The sequence below is a fragment of the Cricetulus griseus genome, chromosome 8 (assembly GCF_003668045.3).
Source record: "Cricetulus griseus strain 17A/GY chromosome 8, alternate assembly CriGri-PICRH-1.0, whole genome shotgun sequence".
Lineage (NCBI taxonomy): Eukaryota > Metazoa > Chordata > Mammalia > Rodentia > Cricetidae > Cricetulus > Cricetulus griseus.
In genome coordinates, this window is record NC_048601.1 from 39477337 (window position 1) to 39499137 (window position 21801).

Genomic DNA, 21801 nt, shown 5'->3' on the forward strand with positions numbered 1-21801 from the left:
TTGTTTTAATGTGCACAATGGTGATCTAAACTCAGGTCTTAGTCATACCACAGCAAGAACTCTACCCATTAAATCATCCTCCTGGTCCACAGTTTTCTATTTGAAAATGTGCTTCAAATTCAGGAACCATCCTTGTGTTGAGAAAATCTGGGTTCTATAATTATATCCATCTATACCATGGAAGCTTTGTTTGATGTGTCTGAAACCAAGAAAAAAGTCTATCCAGAACTGAAGTGAATGTAGAATGGTAGGCAGGCATTTGAGATGTGTGTGGGTGTGCCTGAGTGACTGATATCTGAGCCAAGCAAACATTATCTTGGGTTGTCTAGTTATGCTCCCTAGCAAAAGATCATTCCAGGGGCCTGGATGATACTTTACACCTTTAATAGAGTTATGGAAAGTGGCATGAGATTCTTTCCTGAACACCCAGATTTTCTCCACACACTGGAAACTGGTATGTGTGGCCAAGGGCAAGGATTGGTACATTCAGGGGCCACAAAGGACTACAGCAAGGACTCCCCCAAGACAACTTTTGAGGAATCACTTACTCCTGATGGTTAATGCTATCTGAGTGCAGTAATTTTAGAGAATGGATGTCCTCATCCCTATAAGTAACCTCTGACTTAGCATTTGTAAGGAACCCCAATAAATTAATTGTTTCCCCCACATGAATTATGAAATTGTGCTAGGGTTTGTCTTTAGGTACTCGGTAAGAGGAGTGATGTTGCTTTATGTCTTCCCTAGGGAAAGAATTGTAGCAACAGTGAAAATTACCAAATTAAACTTTGGTCAGTTATAAAGAGTGGGGAAAGCCATATGTTTCTTCCTTACAGCTCCATTCATGAATTTTAAGCAGTACAATCTACTCTTCTTGGTGAAATCTACATATGCCTTTTTATGCTTTATGTAACACTAAATCCATCCTCTGGGCTAGAATAGGCCATATAAAGTCATCAAAGTCATACAAAAGTATAAATAAATTGATGCTATTATAGGACTCATTGAGTCCCAGATATACAATCATGAACTAATTAACAACTTAAAAAATGACTACTAATGTTAAAAAAGTGTGTAAAAAAAGATAGTTTCCCTGAAAATGCCAAATGAATTGAGATATAAAATTGACTGTGCTCAGTGCCAAATGTATAGCTGCCTTAGTTATTTTTTTCAACTTGACACAGCTAGAATCATTTGAGAAAAAGGAACCTTGATTGGGAAAAAGGCATCAGTTACATTAGTCCTTGGGTAAACCTTTAGGCCATTTTATTGACTAACAATTGGTATTGGAGAGCCCAGCCCATTGTGAGCTATGCAACCCCCATGGTATCTGCTTCAGTTCCTGCTTCCACATTCCAGACTGAGTTCCTGCTTTGACTTCTCTCAGTGGACTATGTCCAGGAATATGTAAGTTAAATAAGCCCTTTCCTCCTCAAGTTACTTTTGCTCGCGGTGTTTTAACATCTCACTTATGAATATAACACATTGAGACATTTGACCAGGAAGCCAGAGTAAATGCCTAGGTAGCATGATTTGATTTAGAGAGATGAATTTATAATATGCCACATATAAACAGTAATTATTGTCATATAAATGAGTGAGATGATGAATGTCTACTATTGTCAGAGTATATGGGTTCAGCCTTATTGTATCTTGTGAAGTGAGGACACATACTTTTGATATCCCTTGGAGGCCTGCATTATTTTTTAAAGCAAACAATGTGTTGGTCTGAGGGAGAGAAGAGATGGGGTAGAGACTAAGAGTAGTGGACGGAAGGGAAATTGACAAAGATGTATGAGAGGAGAATAAAATATTTTATGATATAACAAGAATGATGTATGCATTGTGAATTTGTCCTACCCAATAAGGCAATACCACTTTTATTTGCTCCAGAAACAAAAGACACACCAACTAGGAGGAAGGAGATATGAAAATTTGTAACTTTTCTCAATATAATTTCTCCCTTGCTTTTTTTTTCTCAATGCTATGTTGAGCCTTTCTTTGGAGTGATTTTTCATTTAACATAAACTGTCAAAAACTATGTGACATGAATACAAACACTAGGCTCACACAACAAGGCTCTCTTCCTCCAACAGGCACAGTTGCTCTGAACCACTGGCACACAGTCAATGGTTCTACCAAAGTAAAAGTTGGACTTGAGAAAATTAGATGATAGTTCCTTTAAAGCAAACTAGAAAATCACAAATTTTAAGATGATGGGATTGAGAGTTTCATATCCCCAAAGTTATGGGGAAGATTTTTCTTTGGCTATGGTGAAAACTATTCTCCTAGCCAAGGTGATTTTTCATTATTTTAAACATGACTTATTTCTTCATTCTGTCATTTTAAAATACGCATTCATATAATAAAGTAATGGAAATCCACTGATGGATAATTAAACATAACATTGATTTATTACAAATTTTGAGAGAGAATTCGGGATGTATATTTTGTGTGAACATATATATATATGCATATACACATTTGCACATATAAATCCTCATTGCTCTCAAATTTTGTAAAAAAGGGTCGGTGAGGGGCAGGGGTTCAGGGAGGGAGAGGGAACTGGGATTGACATGTAAAACAAGCTTGTTTCTAATTTAAATTAAAAAGAAAAAAGACATTAATAAAAATTGTAAATATACATATATATTAGATAGAGAGAGAAAGAGAAAGAGAGAGGGAATGAATATACATGTCATGTCATTCTGTCATTCTGTGCATTTGAAAGTCTGGGGACAAACTATGAAAAAAAAGTTCTGTCTTTTCACCCACTGATACAACTCAGTGGCTGTTCTATGTACTTTTCATGGTCAACACCTGGTTTTGCTTTGGATGGTTTTATTGCATTTCTGAAATTTAGAAAATATTTTACTTGTGTATGCACTATGGATGATTTGTACATATTTTTGTTTCAATTGACTTAAGCTCTTAATCAAAGTGAACCTTGTGGGTAAAAGTTCTTGATGGAAGTATTGTTGTCTGTCTAGTTCATGCATCTATATGGAAGGTCAGGACTTTGAAAATCTTCAGAGATACAGTAGGAAAAACAGATACCATATACCCAAGTACCAAACTGAAGTTCAAAGAATCACTACAATATAGTAAGGAGCTAAAGGGGAACTTTAATTTTACTAAGATTACTATACTACATAGGAGAAAAATACAACAAATACAAACATATATGTTATAGATCTTATGGGAGACAAAATTAGGAGATAGGAACTGATGTCCAAAGAGGGTTATTCATAAAACTTTATAATTGCATCTACAACATTGTCCCTGATATGGTCATTTTGCAAAACTTTCAGCTAAATCTGCATTTCTGAAATATTTTAAAAATTTCATTATTATTTTACATGTGTGCATGTACTACAGAAAATAATATTGGATCCCAGAAAAGAGTTGTGAGATATCATGTGAGTTCTGAGGATGGGTCCCAGTTTGGGAAGAGCAGACAGTACTCTTAACCATAGGCCTATCTCTCCAAATGTATCTTTGAAATATTTTAAAGTCAGAGTACTTATAATTGTCTGAACAAGGGAATAATTTAGCCATCATAGAATTCACATTCACAGAAACAGCTAAAATTTGGGTATGAAATGCCCTTAGTAAGTGCATCCGGTTAAAAAGCTTCGATTTTGTAATGGTAGTGTGGGAAGCAGTGGATTTTTAGTACTATGGCTTATTGAAAAGCCTCTAAGTTATTGCAGTCGAAGCTTCAAAGGGGATGCATGATCCTAGATCCTTATATTTTTCTCTTTTATATACAGGCTATAAAGGTAAATTTTACTATCCTACCTTCATCCTGCCATTGTCATCTGTCAATGCCATCAAGGACTGAAGAACAGGGAGTCTGACTTTGCATGAACATATAAAACTAATGGTCCCACACAAGCTCTTCACCTTAAACTTGGATTATTATAGGAATATGTTTCAGAGACAGGAAACTTATTGATATAGATATCATAAGATTAAATGAGACAGAATACTAAAAACCACTTCTGATTTCATTAAATGATGTACTGAAGTTATAGCCTATATCATGACTGCTTTCTACATATGCACACGGAATGCTTTTCCATTTCATAGATCCATTCTCTTTTAGAATAAATTAAACCTCCCTAAAATCCTCTCCATTTCTCCCATAGGGAAAGCATGCCTACCTATGTGGGGTATCTCTCCATAAGCTGCAAATATGTGTTGCTTTTATTGGTTGATGAATAAGGCTGCTTTTGCCTATGGCAGTGCTGAAAATAGCTAGGCATGAAATCCAAGCAGAGATACAGGGAGAAAGAATGCAGAGTTGACAAAAGAAAGCAGCAGCTGCTGAGGAAGCAAAACATGTAGAAAATAAGGTAACAACATAACAACATACCAATACATAGTTTAATATAAATGGGTTAATTTAAATGTCGGAGATAGCTAGTAAGAAGCCTGAGCCAACAGACAAACAATTATAATTGATATTATGTGTCTGATTGATTGTTTTACAAGCAACATCAGGACAAGCAGGTGGAACAGAAAAGTTCCTGTTATAGTCTATACTTTTTGATAGTGGTAAAAATTGGTAGAATGCATTCAAAACATCAATGCTAGAGATTAGCTTACTTTTATACACTCAGAAGGAACAATAAGTTACTGAACGTATCTGTCCAGCAGGAGGTGTATCATGTTTTATGTTCTGTTGCTAATATGTTATCATATTATGTTAGATTATATTGCCATATTAGGTTAAGTTCTTATGCTATGTTATGTTGTGCTGTAATGTTATAATATTAAGAAGAAAATTTTGCCCATGGATATTCTTTAATAATGTCTCCCCCATCCTTATGAGGTCTCAAAGACTAATGAAAGTCCTAATCCATCAAAGTTCACACTGTGGAACTAGTGAGTTTATTGTGCATACTTAGAGAGCATGGGTTAGCAGGTATTAGCATAAGTAATGGGGTCCTCAAAGCAGATGTACAGGAAGGTCTGTACCCATTGAAGATGATGGCTACTGCATAGCCATGTGGATGGAACCCCCTTTCCATTAACCTTTGCATATTATGTAATCTATCTTTATGAATACAACTCCATCCAGGCCATGTACAATGAGGGCAAAATTGCATACAAATGTTGGGAAGAGGTAGCTGGGATCTCATGTGGATGTCTAAGAACTATCCCAAGCCCTCCTTTTATCAATTAATGTCAACAGTCTTGCCTTGATGATTTGTGGCAAGCAGACACAGTGTTTATAATGAAATTTGCTTTTTTTCTGAATAACTATGTTCTACAGCACTTGCATTGTTATTATATTATGTTATTAGTCAGAATTTATATGGAAGGAAAATCCATCAAGTCATTTTCACATCTTGCTTTTGGGTACACTTTCATTCACAGAATTACAGAATTAAAACATGTTCAGTTTTCACTCATGTTCTTAGAATGTTTCTTTATGAAACACATTTAAGTATATTTCACAGACTTCTATTTATAACCAGTGCTTTGGATATAATTTTGTGAACATACTAGAGGAACAATGATATCAAAATTATTATGACTTCTCCCTTGATATAGATGGACTCATTGCACTCACTGTGCTAGTTGTAAGTGCTATGCACAAAATTAACTTGTACTCAATTTGTCCTAAAAAGCACTATCCTTTACTACCTTCTAGCACTATGGAGTCTATAATTGATATTTAAGAGAAGCAATAATGATATTAACACATAAGAATGAGAAATATTTTGGAAATGGAAACATACATTCACATGTGGGCAAATAAATAAGATGAATGTTTTATACCCTTTAAAAATTGGTTGGATAGTGGTGACAGAAACCTTTAATTACAGTACTTGGGAGGCAGAGGCAGACAGATCTCTGTAAGTTTGAGTCCAGCCTGGTCTACAGAGTGCATTTCAACTAGGACTGTTTCACAGAGAAACACTGTTTTGAACAACCAAAACCACCACCACCACCCAAAAAAATGAAAAGGAAAAAGAAAAAAAAAATGGATATACAAGTCTCACAGCTCAGCACAAGTGACAACCCAAAAGGTGACAAACATGTGGCTAATGTCAGGTTTAGTGAGAAATATTGAAAAGTTTTCTCCTCTAGGACCAGTAAACATAAGGGAAGTCACCCCAGTTATCCAGTAGAGTATGAAATGATAGCCACATCAATCAGGTAGGAGAAACAAATAAAAAGGAAGAAAACAAATAATGACTATGTTTAAATATACATTTTTGCAGATCACATAGTTCCATACTTAGAAAATCCTAGAAATTTTACAAAAAAAATACTTCTATCACCTATAAGTTTGGCAAAGTAGCAGATAACAACACACAAAAACCACTGGCTTTTTTATATGAGAGAAATAGAGAAAACAATTCCATTGGGGAAAATCTTAAACAAATAAACAGCAGACATTTTAAAAAATTAATGAAGCAAATAAGAAGCTATTAACGAAAATACGACAGTGAAGATAGATATAGCAAATGACACAAGAAGACAAAAAGGTGTGTTGTGTTCTGTAACGAAGAAAAAAAGAACATTATTCCATCATTCCTGTCCTCAAAGAAATGAAGTCACTTTTGGTGAATGCTAAAACTATTCAGGAGGAAGCTCTTATGCTACCCACACATAATCATGACAAATATCCAGGGAATCATGCTGATGACTCTCCATGGAAATAAGCAAACTTGCCTTCACTCCCATCTAAGAGACTCAGTTTTACAAGTTCTTACTTTAATGTATTTTGCATTATCCATTGACTTAGTCTCCTAGGACTCATGTCATGATAGTGAGGGCTCTTTGCTTTAAAAGATCAATGCACTGTTTCTTATTCAGAAATGATAAAATGACAAGAGAATATATCTCTTGCTTAGCTGATATATATATATATATATATATATATATATATATATATATATATATATATATATATGTGTGTGTGTGTGTGTGTGTGGTTTACTTACAACTATTTTACAAATTTTATATTTTTTATAAAAACTAAACTTAAATAGGTAATACATTTCTATCATCTACAATTAAACCAAGTAAGAAAATTTTTCAACACCATCAGGAAACTTTTACTATAGTCTGAGTACCACAGGACATACTGTTTCCTCTTTTTTTTTTTTTGGTTTTTTGAGACAGGGTTTCTCTGTGTAGCTTTGGAGCCTATCCTGGCACTCGCTCTGGAGACCAGGCTGGCCTCAAACTCACAGATATCTGCCTGCCTCTGCCTCCCGAGTGCTGGAATTAAAGGCAAGCACCACCAGCACCCAGTCTGTTTCCTTATTTTTGAGTATCAGATTATTGTAGCAGAACAGAATTTTCCTTAAAGTCATAAAAAGAAAAAAAGACACTATCAAAAATCTTAAGCAATATTTGTGTAAAATGTATAAGAATATAACTTTATGCTGAAACAGCATTATTTGCATGGCAAGTCTTCTCTAGCACTTTAGGTGAGCATAATGCCATATTTGTTAGTAGTGTGGAAAAATATATTGTTAGCTTCTAATTAGGTTCCTTTGCTTTGTTGCTGGCCCATCACAAAGGTGATATAAAATGAAAATAATAATAAAATATTTTAAAGACATATAAATAAGATTTAGTTTAACATTAGGAGCACAACTTTGTCTTAAAATATCGATTTTATCTCTTTCAAAATCTCTCCTATTTTAGTAATGGAAGCTAATATGAATAGGCAGCTGAGGCTCATGTGTGGAATGCCAGCATGGGACAGTTTCCAAGAAGAGTGCTGGAATTAATCTCTACATAAAAAGCCAAAAGTAAGAAATGAAATGGTCATTTCAGCTTTCATTTTTAGAATGGTACTGGCCAATATGTGAATCGATTTAGCTTTGATATTTAACATTGTTAGTAATGCTTGCCTAATTTTACACATGAGGAAGCTGAGCCTCAAAGAGAGTTAACTGACATATACATTGTCATAAGCAGTGGGTTAAACAATAGAATGACAGACTCTCTATGTGGTTGATGAACTCCCAGGAGCTCTTATAGTTCTTCTGAATGCATGATGGAATATCAGTCATTCTAGGAACCTGTGTGCCTCCTTCAGCTTCTGATGGAGCCTATGCATTGAATTACACAAACTGCCCACAACCTACCTCCAAAATGTGGTGGTGGGCCACAGAGGAGTACCACACCTTGACCTTCTCGGACAGACACTGTGCTCCTGGTTTTGGTTTCAAAGTCTTCAATATCTTGGGAAAACAAAGAAAACAGTTTCAGAATTCCTCATTTTTAAAGTTTGGAATATTCTGGATATCTTAAAGTGAACTTATTTTGATTATTATGAGTAACAGGGAATCATATTTAGAATATATAATATATATATATATATATATATATATATATATAGAGAGAGAGAGAGAGAGAGAGAGAGAGCCAGTGTTTATTCCTAGAACACAAATGGACTTTGGGAGCCCATTCCCTATTGAGGGATACTATTGCAGCCTGGATACAGGAAGGAGGGCCTGGGCCCTCCCCCAAATGTTGTGACAGACTTTGATGATCTTTCATGGAGGATCTCACTATCCCTGAGGAGGGGAGGGGGTGGGTTGGGAGTTGGTGGGGAGCATGGGAGGATGGGAGGGTGAGGGAATGTCGAGATGGATATGTAAAAGAGTACATCTAAAATAAAAAAAATAACATTAGAGATTTGATAAACATTTCTTATAGCTATTCACCCAGACAGTTTGTAAGTCAGTAGGTGGTCCTCTAACATGGTACATGTTTAATATATCCAGACAATGTGTATATAAAAGTATATGCATGTCACTTTAATCCCAGCACTGGGCAGCCAGCAATAGGTATATCTATGGGAGTTCAAGGCCAGATAAAGTGAGTGCTCAGACAGCCAGGGCTGTTACACAAAGAAACACTGTCTTGAAAAAGTAAATAAAAATAGGTACATAAATGAATAAATGGGTATGTAGCCAATATGCTAAAGTCTACCTTTTTAGATTAATGACTGCCATTTGATGGTTAGACAATGTATTAGATTTGGGATATAGTGGCCTGAAACAGAAAGATGCCATTGATAGAACTGTAGCATGAAAAATAAAAACCCAGAAATAGATACTGGGGTTGCTGATGATCAGATTAGCAATGCAACCAACCTCTAGCTCTTACCTCTACCTCAGGCTGAAAGGGCGATCTGGCTAGCTCTACAAATCCTAAAACTGCAATCCTAGACTGCTGCCTTTCCTCAAATCTTGAAATTAAATGTGGCAGCTGTGAATCACTCTCATGTAACCCAGGATTGTCTTGGACTCACAGAGATCCATGTGCCTCTGCCTTCCAAATGCTGGGATTAAAGGCATGTGATCCCACGTGCTGAAATCACCTTTGTGTGAGCTGTTTTTTTTTTTTTTTTTTTTTTTTTTTTTTTTTTTTTTTTTTTTTTTTTTTAAGACTATCAATTTCATGTAGCTCAGGCTGGTCTTGAACTAACAGAGATTCATCCTGAGTCCTGGGATTAAATGTGTGTATCACAATTGCCTGTATGGCTGTAGCTGGATTTGCATTTGAATCTACGGTGGCTTTATTAAATAATAAACAATATGTTACCACACAGAACAATGAGACAGAACATAAATTCTGTACTTTCTCCACATCACCTCACAAAGATGCTTCTTGAATTTATTTGGGATGTTTGATTTCCTACATTAAGGAATCCTAGAAATTCAGAAATGGATAAAATCATGATAAACCATCTAGTTAAACTTTAAATCTATTAACATTCCTAGGAAAAGTCAGCAAATATTTAATTTCCTCTGAACATCAATGTCTTCATGTGTAAAATACATCTATTCATTCATTCATTCATTCATTCATTCATTCACTCACTCATTTAATGACCAATCACTTTCAAAAGGATAGGAATTTTGTTTAAGTGCAGAAGCTATATTTTTGAAAGTAACAGAATAACAAAGGGCTGACTCACTGTTAAACTTTTCTGAGTGTCTAGTAGGAAAATCAAATCTACCTTAAAAAGTACATTGACAATAAATTGTGATCAACATTTTGAAACATAGTCTACTTCTGTGAACATCTATTCTCCCTTCTTCAGTAGTATCAAGGTTGGAAATAAACATATACCTCTAACTAGATGATACATTCTCCAGACTTCTTTGTAAGCACGTATATCAAACAGAAAAATAACATGCTATCTGTGTTTGAGACAGCATCTCTGAAAACATTCATGGTTCCATTGCATACAACTTCACTACATCCTGACATGCCAATATAATAAAGACAATTTCCATACCGAAGCTACTTTTTAGACATGAAAGATCTACTATTATCTGGATATTTAAGAGATTTTGTACAAGCTATGTCCATTGCTTTTGCTTGACCACCATAAGTACATTGTAAAACCTGAGTAGTGAAGACACCTCTCACTTTTGTTACACACAGAGAAATCAACCTTGAACTGACCAGGAATCTCTTCTGCTTCCCAGGGAGCTAACTCAGTGCCAGGGGTTACTATGCAGAGAGCTAAAGGAGAAAAGATGTCAGTGCTAGATTCTGCAGGTTTTGACTTCCCAGGCAAAATGTACTCATTGGTGCAATACTCAAAATGTACCCACTGACATGGTTATTGTAGTATAGTATTTTTCCAATTTGATATGAGGCCTGCTCCACAGTAGGAATTTCATGCCAAGTACTGTAACTCTGGTCAAAACCCATGACTGAAGGGAACACAGACCTTAACAGATAAACCTACTGTTTTTCTTTTGCTTAATTGTCATGCTGTCAAATTTGTTTATACCATGGAATTGTGCTTCTCTCAACTTTGATCAAAGAAGCAGTTGTGAGTGGATCATATATCAACCATCCCATACAAAGCCCTTGGAAATTTGTGGGAAAGAGGTGCAGGATAATTAGGACATGAAGACTTCTCAATATAACATGGCTGAAATGTATCAAATCACAGCACTGTGCTTACCTTCAAATTAGTCAAAATTCCAGCATAGACTGGGAGCTAATGGTAATTGATGCTCCTGAGGAAGGGAGAATCACTCTGCTTCGGAGATATGGTGCTGGTAGGTGGCTCATGTCCCAATGAGTGACCTCACACGTGTGCATATGCACATCACTCATTGGACTCTATGCATTATTAATAACAAAATAATAAAATAAAAATAATCCCTGAATGTGGGTGCCATCTAGGAAGTCAAGACAGTCTATGGGACCTCCAACAGTGGAGCCAGTTTTAATCCCTAGCTCACAAACGGACTTTGGGAGCCCATTCTCTGGAGGAATACTATTGCAGCCCAGCTACAGCAAGGAGGGCCTAGGCTCTCCCCCAAATGACGACAGACTTTGAAGGTCCCCCATGGAGGGCCTCATTATCCCTAGGAAGGAATTCGGAGATGGGTAGGGGTGGTTGGTGGAAAACAGGGAAGGATGGTAGGGTGAGGGAATAGGGGGATGAATATGTAAATATGAGTGCCTCTAAAATAAAAAAAACCAATAATAAAAAGAAGCTGAGTGGGAGATGGGCTGGGGGTCTCTCTAGGAGGAAGTGGAGAGCGGCAATGATGGATGGATATGATCAGGTTATGTTATATAAATGTATGGCACAGTAAAAAATGAGTTTAATTATTTTTTTAAAAAGCAGACTGTGTGAATAATAACCACCAGTAAAGTTCTATTGTGCTTGAGGCATTTATTGAGTAATCTCTTTATTATTGTAGTTTAACCTTTTATCCTCAGACATCCTTCAAAGCAAATGAAGAAAGCACAGATCTGATTGATAATAAGAGGACCAAGTTTGGCTATGTGAAGAAAAGAAGACAATTTCTTCCATAAAGAAAAATAAATGGGACTAAAAATTCCAGATGCACAGAAGCCATAGTGCAAAGAAGCCACTGCTGCTGCCATTAAACTGCAAGATTAAGCAGATATTTTTTTTTCTGAAATCAATATAATACAGACTATAGTAAAATAGAAGAAGAATATTTGGTTAAAAGTAATAATAAATGATCACAAAAATTATACCCACTTCCATTAATCAGAAAGAAGCTATCAACTCAGAAGACTGATCTGGAAATTACATAAAGCATGTACAGTGGTCTATACCTGTAATTTCAAAACCAAGAAGACACTTAAAGAGGAACCACAAGATAGCCTTGTCTGTATAATGTCACATTGTTAAAAGATGAGAAAGATATATTTCTGAATATATATACACTAACACTGAATTACAAAATAAATAATATAAAAACCTACATATGACAAAGAAGCAACTCAATAAGTTGCTATAAAGGTTCTTACAAAATGGATACTTAAAATTTATTCATATTGTTTATAGTCTAAGTATAACTGAAGCATACCAGTTCCTCTGAGAACATTTCATAACCATGGTGTACTCGACAGGGGAGTATATTTTAAGTTTATTTAATGTCCCACTGTAGTAGGATCTAAAAACTTATGAATAACATTTTTACAAATAAGAGAGTATAGCAGTGACATGCTGTCTATGGAGCATCTCATCCCTGTATGGGAAAAAGCCAAGGCATATATATATATATATATATATATATATATATATATATATATATGTTAAGATAGAAACAATCTTATTTTACACATTGATCCCAGTTCCCTCTCCCTCCCATACTCCCATGCCCCCCACTGAACCCCAATTCCATCCCTATCCATTCCCAAGGGAGGGTGAGGACTTCCAAGAGGGATTATTGAAATCTGTCAAGTCACTTCAGGCAGAGACCAGGCCCTCCCTGTGTACCTAGGCTAAGAGAGGATCCCACCATGAGCAATGGGCTCCTGATGTCTGTTTATGCACTAGGGACACATCCCTGTTCCACTGCCAGAGGCCACATAGACTTCCCACTGCTCCTAGCTGACACCACATTCAGGGGCAAAGCCAAGATATACAAGAATAGGATTTATCAGCATATAAATTATGTAAAGCTATATTAAAAGATATGGAATGACACTCCAATTTTCAATATGAGCTATTTAACATATATCTCTTCTTTAAATTTCTGGTAGAATTCTCACTGAAACCATCGGGCCCTGGGCTTTTTTAGGTTGGGAGATTATGATGACTGCTTCTATTCTATTCATTAGGGGTTATAGGCCTATTTAATTTGCTTTTCTGTTCTTGATTTACTTTGGTAAGTGATATCTAGCCAGAAAATTGTCCATTTCCTTTAGATTTTCGATTTTTTTTTTTTGAGTACAGGTTTTCAAAGTATGACCTGATGACTCTCTGAATTTCTTCATTGTCTGTTGGTATGTCCTCCTTTTCATTTCTGATTTTGTTAATTAGCATTCTCTCTCTCTCTCTCTCTCTCTGCCTTTTGGCTAGTTTGATTAAAGGTTTGTCTATTGATTTACTCAAAGAACCAACTGTTTGTTTCATTGATTCTTTGTATTGTTTTCTTTGTTTCTACTTTATTGATTTCAGCCCTCAATTTGATTATTTTCTGGCATCTACTCCTTTGGGGTGAGTTTGCTTCTTTGTGTTCTAGAGCTTTCAGTTGTGCTGTTAATTCTCCCCTGTGACTATTCTCCTGTTTTTTCATATGGGCACTTAGTTCTATGAACTTTCCTGTTAGCACTCATTTCAAAGTGTCCCATAAATTTCGGTATGTTGTGTCTTCATTCATGTTTAATTCTAGGAAGTCTAGAATTTCTTTTTTTTTTATTTCTTCCTAGACCCAAAAATTGAGCATTGTTCAATTTCCATGAGTTTGTAGGGTTTCTGCAATTTTTGTTGTTGTTGAATTCTACCTTTAAACCATGATAATCTGATAGGATACAACGGGGGGTTATTTCAATATTTTTGTATCTGTTGAGGTTTGCTATGTTGTCAAGTATGTGGTCAATTTTAGAGAAGGTTCTATGTGGCACTGAGAAGAAGTTATATTCTTTTGTGTTTGGATAGAATGTTCTATAGTTGTCTGTTAATTCCAGTTGGGTCATAACTTCTACTAGTTCCTTTATTTAGTTTACATCTGGTGGTCCTTTCTATTGGTGAGAGTGGGGTATTGAAGTCTTCCATTATAAGTGAATGTAGCTGCCAACTAGAAGGCCAAGAGAGTCTATGGGACCTCTAAAAGTGGAGCCAGTGTTTATCCTTAGTGCACAAATGGACTTTGGGAGGACATTTGCTATGGAGAGATACTATTGCAGCTCAGATACACCAAAGAGGGCCTAGGCCCTCCACCAAATGATATGACAGTTTTATGATCCCCAGGGTAAGGCCTCACTCTTCTTTCGGAGTTGGTGGGGGTAGGATGGGGGGGACAGTGGGAGGCATGAGAGGATGGGAGGGTGAGGGAATGGGGGTGGATTGATATGTAAAATAAGATCGTTTCTAAAATGAAATAGAAAATAGAAACAAATATCTCTAGATTCAAATACTGAAAATATGAACTCTTTGGAGGTAGGAACTCTGAGATTACAGGAAGGAAAATAGAAAGATAAACAGAATAGAGAAAATATGCAGCAGAGCAATGAAGGAGCAGAAAAATTTGGATAGAAACTGTTTATTTAATGTGATCTTGACAAAAGTAATTCAGTGTCCTTTTCAGACAAAGCCAAATGTGGCTAAGGGCATGTTGTTCAGAGCCATGCAGTCCAACTCTTCAGAGCAGACTGGGAACAGGAGGGGAAATTTAGGAAGAACATGGAAGGGGTTGTAGAATTATTTTGATTACCCTGCTGGTTAAGCTAGGAGAACAGTCATCAAAGGGCCTGTGGAGGGACAGTCCTTTGTAAGGAAGTGGAATCAGGAGAAGTGACCTGTGTATTTACAGAACATGTCTGTAGAGTATTCTCTCATTAGAATAAAAAGCTTTGGACAGTGGCTCTAAATCTCCAGAGGAAACTGGAAAGAGAATATTTGCAGGGTCATTTGAGAGGACAGAGGATTCAAGAAACATATCTACTCAGCACTTTTGCTATTGTGATTGGATGAAACTAAAAACACAAGGACTACAGATTGCAGCTATTGCAGTTGGAATGACATTTGAAGGAAAGAGAGAAAATCATTCTATTTTTTATACATACATATATACATAGTATATGTATTTGATATTTTTCATTTTTTATTTCATTTTACATTCTAACCACAGTTCTCCATCCCACCCCTCTTTCTGCCCCCTCACTTTCTTCCAAACCCCCTCAGCTCCCCTCTTTCCCACCCTCCCAATTCACTCTTCCTCATGGGTGAGGGAGTCAACATAATCTGGCACACTATGTTGGGGCAGTGCCAGGCCCTTCTCCTATGCATGTATACTGAGCATGGTGTTCCACCATGGGGAGATGGGTAGGGATGAAGTGGAAAATTAATGAAAGAGATATCTTAATTGTGTAAGGGAGAAACCTAGTGCTAGGGTAACTCCTAAGAATCCACAAGTAAGACCTCAGCTAAGACTCCTAGCAATAGTAGAGAGGATGTCTGAACTGGCCTTCTCCTGCAATCAGATTGATGAATACACTATCATCTATCATCGTTGAGCCCCCATCCAGAGTACCACAACAAAGAACCAAACCAAGCTCTGGGAATCCATTGTATTTCTTTTCACCAAAACCATGTCCACATACACTCAGCTACAAACCCAACTTCAACAGAACATGTGGCTTTCACATAGGTAGATATCCCTGTTTAAAGCACCTGTAGTTTATTGTTCTTTGCTATATTATTTCCTATATAAATATCTGTTTTGCTTTTCATAATGTAAAGACCTGGGTTCAGAGAAAGAGATGCATGAGACATGACATATGAGGTTAACAATGCATCTTTTTTTAACATTTTTCGCATGAGTGCTTGTGCAGGTGGTCAGGCATGTGTGTGAGCATACACATGGAGGCCAGAAGACACACTCAAGTTTTACTCTTCAGGCACTAACTGTCACCAGCCTATAGCTTACCTGGGTCAAGGTTGGCTGCACAGTTACTCCCAGGAACCTATCTGCTTTCCAGGGATAGTATTGCGAGTGTGAGCCAACAGTCCTGGCTTTATTTCCAGCATTTCTGCATTTCTGGTAATGGATCTCAGACCGTCATGCTCACAAGGCATATATATATATATATATAATATATATATATATATATATATGATCTCCAGCACCTGTTCTCAAGATTTTTTAAAATAAAAAAATCCCCAAGATGTAATCCATTTATACTCCATAATTGCACCCCTTTTTTCATTTGTTCTTAATCAATAGTCATTAGTTGTGTACTATCTGAGGATCTGGCATGCCTGGCTTTTTGTGGAGTATTAGTTAATCAAATCCATTCCATTTCCTCTTCAGTAATGGAAAAACTGAAAAAGCTTATGTGTGTTGGTGCCATCAATACAAGTAATATGGTTAAGACCACAATTCAGTGATAAACACTTGATAACATGCAAGAGTGCTGGGTTCAAGCTCCAGCACTGTAAAAAGAAAGCTCTTACCTTAACCTGTGAATTCTTTAAGACTTGGTTTTGCACCACTTTAAATAAAAACCTGCCTAACTACATTTAAAAGCTGTTGTTTTTAAATGTAGTCCTGTTGTTTCTATTTCTTGTAGCCTAAGAGGCGGGCTAATCTGAGTATTTTTATTCCACTTTACTATTATATTTGAAAGTTATCATGAAATTATCATTCACTGTAGTGGTCACAGAAAGAAAAACAATGCCAAAGTAAGTGATGAGAAACTGAAAGTTTGGGCTGTGTTAGGAAGTTTTGGATTGAATTTTCCTGGTATCACATTGTCAATCTCTACTCCAGAAACATGACTCATCTCTTCAGTGTTAATCAGAAGTCATTATAATCATGTTGACAAGACTCTTGATTCCTTAACCATTGTTTTCACTTCTAGGTAAATAGCCTCCATTGGTAATATGATTTTTTGGAGAACTTTGAGTCTATAATAGGGTTTCTATTAGCTGCCACACAGAAAATCAAAAATCACACAGGTCCTGCTATCTATCAAAACTCATTTGTTGCAAAATGTTCCCAGTTCATAAGTTTTAATTCATAGTTTTATATAAAAACTGTTTAATTGCACATAGATCATAATCTACATGAAATAATTTTGCCTTATTCACACTAGGTGTCTGCTCACAGGAATCTCCTTTCAACAAGATCTATTTTTCTGTGTCCATTTAATATTTCAAGTATTTTTTTTTCTGCCAGCTAAAATCACAATTTAGTTGAGATAAAATTTTTGAGGCAAGAGCCAATGAATTTGTGTAGCCTTATGAGCATCCAACATTTATTTTCTTTGCTATATAATACCTTTAAAAAGTTTGTCTTTTCTCTCTCTAAGAAGAGGTCAGGAAAAACCACCAATTTCTATTTTTACATTATCACTTTCTTCCTTTTTGCCTAATAGCTTGCTGTGAGATCATTCCCTGAGATTGTCTGGAATTCTATAACATTTTGAGATATTCCCATAAACCACAAAGGTGACCTGCATGGGCTGTCCTTGTTTTCAAGGTTTAAGCCCTGCAGGGCTGGTTGCTGTTAAAGACCTCAGTTGTTGAGGTTCCTTTCATTAAGCTATTCTGATGACCATAGCTTAAAGGGCCCTGTGGTTTTATTGCCTTTTTTTCCAGTGGAAGTTTTTGGCAGAAACATAAGCAAAAATGCAGACACAAACAAGGCTCTGTTCCAAAGGCCAGCAGGATGTGCCCGAGAATGGCCCATAAAATGAGCTTTAAAGAATTACTGGGCCATATGCTCTCTCATGGAGCCACCATGCTACAGTAGAAGGACAAGAGATGAAAAAAATGTAGTTAAAATGAAGTCCATGCAATGCTAAGCATTCCAACATTCAATTGTAAGGAGAATATATCTTTTCAGCTGTCATGTGCAGGAATGCATCTCAGCTTAATTAAAGGAAGAAGCTGTGCCTTTGATGCCAAGACCTGAGGATCACATTCAGAAGACGTGTTGGCAGTGCCAGCTTCTGACACCAAAGGGGGCCAATGACTTGCCAACTCTCGTAAGCCTGAAGGAAGGCAATGAGTACCTAGGGCCCATCAGCCAGAATCAAGAAGATAACACTTAAATTTTATAGGATAAGGGAAACTACATATTCACCAGGAAAATGACCACAAAGGTTGCAAAACAGCACAAGTTAGTTGTCAAAAATCTGAACAACGTGTTTTCACCATTTAATATGGACAAAAAATCATTTAACACTGCAGGTGTCCCTTTTATTTCCTTTGTTATTCATATATCAAGAAAAGCTACCATGGGCCACACAACCTTATGAGAATGGTCAATGAACCATTATAAGTTTCTGTAATGCCTTTCAAACACTGAGCTGAGAAGGAAGCTGAGGCTCAAAGGTTCCTTGTTTCCTACATGTCAGGTCAAATTTGCAAGAGTGTGGTTCCTGAGCTCATGCTCTGAGAACAGAATGATCTGCGCTGCTGATGTCAGCTGGAGTCTCTCTGTTGTGACATTAAGGTAACTTACCCTGCCAGTCAGTGTCCAAAACAACCAACCAACCAACCAACCAACCAACCAACCAACCAACCAACAAACCAGCTAACCAACCAACCAACCAACCAACCAACCAACCAACCAACCAACAGCAAATATCTTTCCATGAATGTAGGTAAATTCCAGAGGGGAGACAATGAAGGATGTTCTGACTTTTCTGGATCCCTGTGTGTTTCTTGGTTTAACTCTACATTCACACTAAATTGTCTCAGACCTAATTTTGACCTATTTAAAGATGCAAAGCCCCCAATATAGTAGAAAAATGCTTGTTAACACATTCTGGGGCTATGCCAGTCTTACTCATTTAATAAGATTCAACTCAAACACTTTCCCATTGGAATATTATGTAGGTGAGTCTTTAAATCCCATTTACCAGTTCTGACTGTCACTTATACCTATGCATTCTTCAACAGCCCTCCACCCCTTTTACGATCCTTTCAGGAGGAGAGGGCTTCACTCTTCACTGTAAAAACTAAACTAAATCAGACAAGATACTCCAACTCATTCTATCATTTAAAACTTAAGAAACCTGCACTGCCTTTCCACAGGACACAAAGAAATAAGAATTTATTTCCAAATACTAATGTGTTAAAGTGTCTGTATTTGAAAATCAGACTAAACATGTTTTCTCACAAAACCTTATCCCAGACACAGAGTCTGAAATCTGTTCCCAAACTGGGGACACTGCACAGTTTCTCCCTTGTTCCACACTTTAAAAGCCGTTTCATTTACTTGTCTCTTTGAAGCCATTAGATCTGACTTTAAACTCAGAGATTTATTTTCTCCTGCTCCTTGCTTTCCAGCAATCAAATACTACTTCCCCCATTTGAGAGTTTGTCTGAAGAAGTTTCAGTGTGAAGTATGCACTGGAGTAAACAGGACTCAGGGGCATGCTCACCTTCATGATGAAGCTTCCAGGTTGAAGATGAGTGTTTTGTTTTGGCCTGAGGCAAAAACATTGTGCTGAGCAGTGAAATGCAGACACCTTACCCAGCAATACTCAACTGCTCAAAGACATTGAGTAAAGTCTCCTAGTTCTGTATTGCTCCCAGATAACTCCCAGATATAAATGCAGGGACCTTTTAGAATTAAACAAAAAATCTGTTTAAAACTATCAAGACTGAATTCATATTCCTCCATACTTCTTTTCCTCCCCTAAATTTCCCATTTCTTGAGTGGTTTGAATAAGGAGGGGATCTTAGTTCTATAATTAATTTTCTCAGACTTTTATTAAGTGGCATACAAAAATACCTCTGCTTAGCCCAGTTTCATTTTCCATTCTCATTCTCTGGATGCTCTATACTCAGTTACATTGTTTCTGATATTATTGTGTTTCCTAGCTTAACTCAGTAAAATAACATGACATAACCTAATAAAGTGCAATGCTATTGTCAAATCCTGTAAAAGAAGCAATAGCTAAAACTTGATATTAGACACAAATCTGGAATGCTAATATCCTAGTAGGAAGGAAGAACCTATTTTAAGAGCTGCTGGTGTCCAATCCATTTAGAATCCTAACTCAAATTTCTTTCAAAATTTTTGTTGATGTGAAAGTATTTCTATTAAAAATCACAAATAGGAGAACCCTTATGGCTCAGTGAGTAAGGGTATTTGCTGCCAAGCTGACAACCTGTGTTTGATTTTTTGATCCCTTGGACCTGTTGGGAGAAGAGAATGGATTCCCACAACTTGTCCTCTAATCTCCACATGCATACTGTGTCATGAACTTACCACATACCATACCACACCACACCACACCACACACACACACACACACACACACACACACACACACACACACTCACACACACACACATATACACACACACCAAATACACACAAAACACACACCCAACACACATGGATTAATAGATATAATCAAAATAAGTAATTTTTGAATAAGTGTAGGGCCAAGGATGTAGCTTCTTTGTTTCTGGCAATGATAAAATGACAGAGAATTATTTTTGTGGCATTTAATTCAAATTAACAGACAATAATCAGCAGAGAGGGCCACTATAATCTTCTCTATAAGCACAGGATCTAGACTTTCAAAAAAGATATGGGTTTAACAGTATATAGTATAAGTAAACACATTTGAAGTAGCTAAGAGTTCTATTGTAATACAGATGGAGAATGTAATATAGATGTAATACAGATGACTTACTATAATGAACTCATTTATCTGATGAATAATGGTAATAACTGCTACACTCATGGAAAGAGAAAAAGAAACAGCCAAGACATGCCCATAGACAGTCCTTACACTTGATCCATAAGTTTGCATATCCTCTAAATTGCAAGAGGAGGATCTACAGAGATGGTTCCATGATTAGTAGTGCTTCCTGTTCACTCAGCAGGCCCAAGTTCAGTTGCTAGCACCCAAATAAGACAGCTGTAATTTGTTTGTAACTCTGTCTCTAGGGAAATGCCTTGCTTCTTCTAACCTCTGAGGACACCTCCACACATGAGGCATGTACACAAATTAGTAGATAAAATTAAAGTAGATCTTAAGTAAAACTAGATGAGAAAACCCAAAGGGAATGAGGAAATGCAGTAGCCTTGTTAGTATAGGGTAAATGGAGATGCCAGTTTATCTAAAGCAGTATAGAGTTTATGGGTTTCTGATCGGAAACTAACATATGCATATATTTGCAGACATGCAAAATAGAATAAATAAACTCATAATGAATTCTGTGTAAGTCTATGTGTTGGGATTAAATGACCAGTTCACAAATTTAAAACCACATAACATGCCCAAATGCTAACTTCGTCACTCCAGGTACTGACAGTGAGCAGTCTCTTTCTACTTCATTTACCTCCACTTTTAAAATGGAGGTATCAATTAGCATAGGTCTCAAATGAATATAATAGTGTTCCTTAAATGACATAGAAGACTCTCTTTAACCTACCTTTAATATCTCCCTCAAGTCACCAATTAAAACCATGACAGAGAACAAAACAGATTATCACAAACTCTAATGGAAGAGGGCATAGTCAGTACAATGGTTCTAAATAGCCATTCTTACCAAAAGTCAGAGCCTCTTTCCTTGTACATCATAGTTTAACTCTAAGGAGGGTCAGAAAACATGAAGCAGAGGGCACTATGGATGCCATAAAGCAGGCTCAAAGGATGTGAGTAATACTAATTCTATGACAGATGAGCACTCTGTATGTACCAACCTATTAAGATGCTGAATACTTATCAATGGGCTTTTTGTTTCATAGACTTCACTTTGTAATGTTTGAACCACATGCTTTCTTGAACACTGACTGTGGCTTTGCTACCTCCCAGTGACTAGCTCAAACGTTCAGT

At 36.6% G+C, this 21801-nt stretch overlaps 1 protein-coding gene across 1 annotated transcript in view; it reads right to left on the reverse strand.

Moving 5' to 3' along the window:
- LOC100772078 (contactin-6) overlaps nt 1-21801 on the reverse strand; it is a 196072-nt gene that overhangs the window by 140529 nt on the left and 33742 nt on the right. Inside the window, exon 3 of the mRNA XM_035448787.1 lies at nt 8118-8213. Within this exon, the coding sequence (XP_035304678.1) occupies nt 8118-8213 (96 nt within the window). The remainder of the gene's footprint in view (nt 1-8117; nt 8214-21801) is intronic.